Below are 4,944 nucleotides of genomic sequence, written 5' to 3'. Positions count from 1 at the left end.
CCTACACCCCTGTCATTCTGGACCCCAACACTGCCCCTACAATGTGTAGCCTGTATGATGATCTGACCAGCTTGAGTTTGGAATATGAACAGAGCCGGCAGCTTCCTGACAACACGGAGAGGTTTGACTATCATGGCTATGTCCTGGGTTCCGAGGGCTTTAACTCAGGTGTTCACAGCTGGGAAGTTGAGGTCGGAGACAATACAAACTGGGATCTGGGTGTGTTAGCCGAGTCTCACCCAAGAAAGGGAGAAATCTGTGGTGAATACTGGAAGTTAGAGCTCTTTAAAGGTAAATACAGAGCATCCAGGAACGTCACTGATATCACTGATCTCTCGTTGAAGCAGAAACCTCAGAGGATCAGAGTCCAGCTGGACTGGAACAGAGGAAAGCTGTCATTCTCTGATCCTGACACTGACACACACCTGCACACCTTCACACACACTTTCACCGAGAAGCTCTTTCCATTATTTAGTAATTTTGACAATGATATATCTCTGAAGGTGTTACCAGGGAAGATCCGTGTCACTCTGTATGACCACAGTTAGAATGTATTGCATCAAATTAAACCCTGTTAAACCATATGGGCTCTATTTTTGTCCATTATCCCTAATTACTATTTTGAAAAACATTTTTGAATAGTTAAAATGGCCAGGGTTAATGTCGATGTACATTGGCAATTTGAACTATTAAAAAATGTTTTTTTAAAATAGTAAAAAAAAGAAAGAAAAAAAGGCAAAGTAGTTTAGGGATAAGGGGTTTAGCATGGATGGAAATAGAGCCCCTACGGTATATATTGATCCAGGCGTGATTACTGGTGCTCCATGGTGATAAGAACATTATTGATTAATGACAGGTTGTTTGAATTGAATTGACTATTATTTCTTGAATGTATCATTTGGTTTTGAATCACGTTGAGGACAGACGGAGAGATGGACTGACAGATTGAGTGATTAACGATGAAGTTAATGTATTTTATTGTGGCAAAATGAAGGCAGTCCTCACTCTTGCATTGTAGCTCCCAAGGTAATTTTAGTTGGAGAATATATGTAGTTGCATTTGCATGCTGTTTTGTAGTGCACACGAATCAGTCAAAATCCAGTTATTTTGGTATTAGGGATACATGTTTGAAGTCATTGATTATTATTGATTAACAATTGTTATGATTAAGATTTGCATTATATTAGACATTATACAGTGACTTGTTTTGAAATTATGGGAATAAATAAGACCACATGAATCACAAAGCTCATGTTGTCCTGGTTTGACTTCCTTCTTTTTCGCGGGGTTGTGTTATTGCTCTTGTAAGACCATCCGTTTCTATTTTATTGATCGATTGATTTTAATATTTATTTTTTCCTTGTTTGTATGATTATGAGTAGAAGAAGAAGTACTTCGGAAAGACTCAAGTAAAGTACAAATACCTCAAAATTATACTTAGGTAGGCTACTACCTAATTGTTTATGTAAACTGTAAAAAGTGTCCTGTAAGTCCATATGGGCTGGGCTTCTTCGGAAGCATGACACTTCAATCAATCAATCAATCAATCAATCAATCAATCAATCAATCAATCATATACCATGCCATCAGTTTTCCAGATTTCCAGAAACAGAAAACATATAGGCCTACTGTATAATATCTATGTATAATTATATATAGGCTACTGCCTTGCAATGTTGTCTCAAGTACTAGTTGATTTACGAACTGTGCTGTGTAATTACACTATCAGCGAATATACTACTACTGCGCTCTATCATTTGTTTCGCATGAAGCAGAGCTTAATCAAATTCATATGAATTTATATGACTTCATGTTGAAAACATTTACTCTTAAGGCCAGACATATAGAAAGATTCAAAGCAGCAGGACTTTTCCACTTGAAGCCAAATATTATGAATTTATATACATTTAGATGTTATGATCCTAAATCCCCACCTACCTTGGTCCAAGATTTCAACTGAAAAAGACCAGTATGTTCCCCTCACCTCCAGATGGCGCAATTGTTTGCAGAGACTCCCCAAAACCCTGTTTGACAACTTAAGAACCTATGAAGTTACATTTGTCTTTATGTCTTATTTATTGTGTTTATTAACCAAACAAAAGACAAATATTTGAGAGAGACAAAAATATATACAGAGCAAAAACATTTTTGGAATGAGAACAAATTTAAAGAGCAATAAAAAAAAGGCAAACCAAAAACATATTTGAATGTTTTTTTCCATAGTTTGCGAATTAATGTTTTTCTTTCTCATTTATTTTTATTTTTTTTGAGATTGCAAAACCCTTCTCTCTGTCAAAACCTAAGTGTTCTCATTCTCGATTAATCTCTGTGTGTGCACCAAAAATAGCCAATCTACAAGCTCACAGTCAGAAAATCTGTGTCTGTCTGCTCAGGGGTATGAACCGGATCGGAACCCGACACTGTCGAAGTGTCCTTGAGCAAGACTCTGAATCCCTAATTGCTCCGGATGTGCAGGTTGGTGCCTTGCATGGTTTCCTCTGGTGTATGAATGGGTGAATGTAATCTATGTAAAGCACCAGAGTCACAATACCAACAACACTACTTAATAGTATTAGCAATACTAGTATTAGTAATGTAGTAGTGCTAACAGTAGTAGGACTATTAGTTGAATTAGTTATGGTAGTAATAAAACAGTTTCTTTGCAGTAGCCTGGTAGTAGTAGAAGTAGTAATAGTTGTGTTGTAGTAGATGTAATAGTAGACTTTAGGCCTAGTTGTTCTGTTGTTTAATAAAGTATCAGATTATGTGTTCTTACCTCAGATTGAAGCAGCTTTTACCAGACCTGTCCTTCCTGCCTGCCTGCCTGCCTGCCTGCCTGCCTGCCTCCTGCCTGCCTGCCTGCCTGCTGTACGTCGATTCAGTCATCATATGACCAGTAAGACACATGAGGGCGAGAAGCGCGTGCACGCATCCACCTGGGTGACAGCAGGCTACTGGGCGAGCGCTGGCGATTTGGCATGGGGGGTCAGATCAACATAATGGGGAGACTGTGGCTCAGGAGGTAGAGCAGGTCGTCCAATGATCCATGGGTCGGCGGTTCAAATCCCGGCTCCTCCTGTCTACATGCTGAAGTGTCCTTGGGCAAGACACTGAACCCCAAATTGCTCCCGATGTGCTGGTTGGTACCTTGCATGGCTTCCGCCGCAATTGGTGTATGAATGTGTGTGTGAATGTGTGAATGTGATGCACAATCTATGTAAAGCGCCTTGGATAAAGGCGCTATATAAATGCACCATTTACCATTTATAATGAATTCTGTACTGGCCATATATGGAGCGTGTCTTGAGTGTACAGGTTTTGATGAGGTTAGATCAATATATGGAATGTCAGAAAAGGTCAGCTCCATATATGGAGATCTAAGGGTGGCAGCGGGGGCAGTGTCTTGAGTGTACAGGGTTTTATGATGGCCCAGTTAGGGCTGGGCCTTAATTTCCGGGCCTGTTGAGAACTTGGCTGCCGGGCTTGGCTGCACTAATAACTTTGGGGCAGACCCGTCTAGAGTTTAAATGGACATGTATCAGTCAAAAGGGAGACATCGAAGAGGAAGGATGGATGGAGGAAGGATCTACAAATGGAATTTCAGAACAGGTCAGCTCCATATATGGAGATCTAAGGGTTTGAGGTGAGATGTATAGAGTTGCTGGCCAATATTGATGACATCAGGGATCTCCATATATGGGCTTAATATTGATGACATTACGTGATGTCACAATGCATGACCATATATGGGGCTTGACTGACTGACTGACTGACTGACTGACTGACATAGTTAACAGGTCGCAAAAACAAACAGCAGCCTATATAGCCTACATATAGGCTATATATCTTCATTGCTCTGTAAAGCACTTTGAGCTGCATTTCATGTCATGAAAGGTGCTATACAAATAAAGTTTTATTATTATTATTATTATTACAAAGATGCCCCAACAGTAGTGACAACATTCAACTTTGGAGAAAAACGGATTGTCAAAAAATACACGCGTTGGCCGAGACCAGAGCCATCGAGTAATGGTTGAGACGAAGCAGTGAAAGGTCCTGAAAGATACATAACGTCAGTCTTACCCAATACGTCAATCTTTCTGTTTTATGAACACAAGTCTGCTGTACTTTATACCTCATACTTTAAATGCTTAGTGTTAGTGTTTGACTGTACTCTGTACTGTTTACATTTCTGCCAATAAAGTATTCAGTCAATCAATCAATTGATCATATAGCTAAGCCCAGCTCAGTGGCCTTGTGGTTAGAGTGTCCGCCCTGAGACTGGGAGGTCGGGGTTCAATCCCCGGCCGGGTCATACCAAAGACTCTAAAAAATGGGACCCAGTGCCTCCCTGCTTGACACTCAGCATCAAGGGTTGGATTGGGGGTAAGTCCCTGCATGCGACATACTAGCGTCATGTCCAGGGGGTGTACTTGTACATCAAGCTGCCTCACGCTACAGTTGTAGACAGTTGTAAACAGGAGATAGGCTCCTGCCCTATGGGCCTCATGGCTCGGCAAGGCTACTTACTTAAGCCCCTCCTCAAACTGCTATGGTCCAATCACAGGGTTAGACAAACCTCTCCACCAATAGTTTTCCTATATGATAAAAAATTGTCACGCACAAATTTTTCCAGTGCATATGGGCTGCCTTGTTGACGGATTTGGAAGAGATTTTTGAAAGTCTGGTTCCAAAAATGAACCAGTATTTAATGTGTACAATCCATGATATTTACATTGGAATGAATGAGTCCAGCTGGAAAGTGTCCAAGTGGGAGTGTCTAAGTGGGAGAGGGCGGGGCTTTGCTAAAGGTGAATTGATCCACTGCCTAAATTTGTTATAGCCGTATAGGTCTACTCCTTATAGGAGTCCAAATGAGAAGGAAACCTTTGTCACACGCGCGCACGCACGCACACACACGCACGCACGCACGCACGCACGCAC

The 4,944-nt window shown here is 40.9% G+C and overlaps 1 protein-coding gene across 2 annotated transcripts in view; it reads left to right on the top strand.

Moving 5' to 3' along the window:
• The window catches only part of LOC306941544 (nuclear factor 7, ovary-like), a 2,653-nt gene extending 2,070 nt beyond the window's left edge, over positions 1 to 583 (top strand). For both annotated transcript variants that reach the window (XM_079527064.1, XM_079527063.1), the window contains exon 2: positions 1 to 583. This exon is cut by the window's left edge and continues 915 nt beyond it. In XM_079527064.1, coding sequence (XP_079383190.1) covers positions 1 to 548 — 548 coding nt within the window. In that variant the 3' untranslated portion in view covers positions 549 to 583.
• The last annotated feature ends 4,361 nt before the right edge of the window (positions 584 to 4,944 follow it).

This window comes from Electrona antarctica (assembly GCF_951216825.1).
Source record: "Electrona antarctica genome assembly, chromosome: 17".
Classification (NCBI taxonomy): Eukaryota; Metazoa; Chordata; class Actinopteri; order Myctophiformes; family Myctophidae; genus Electrona; species Electrona antarctica.
Note: the sequence above shows the minus strand (reverse complement) of the source record. Positions and strands in the feature narration are given on the sequence as shown.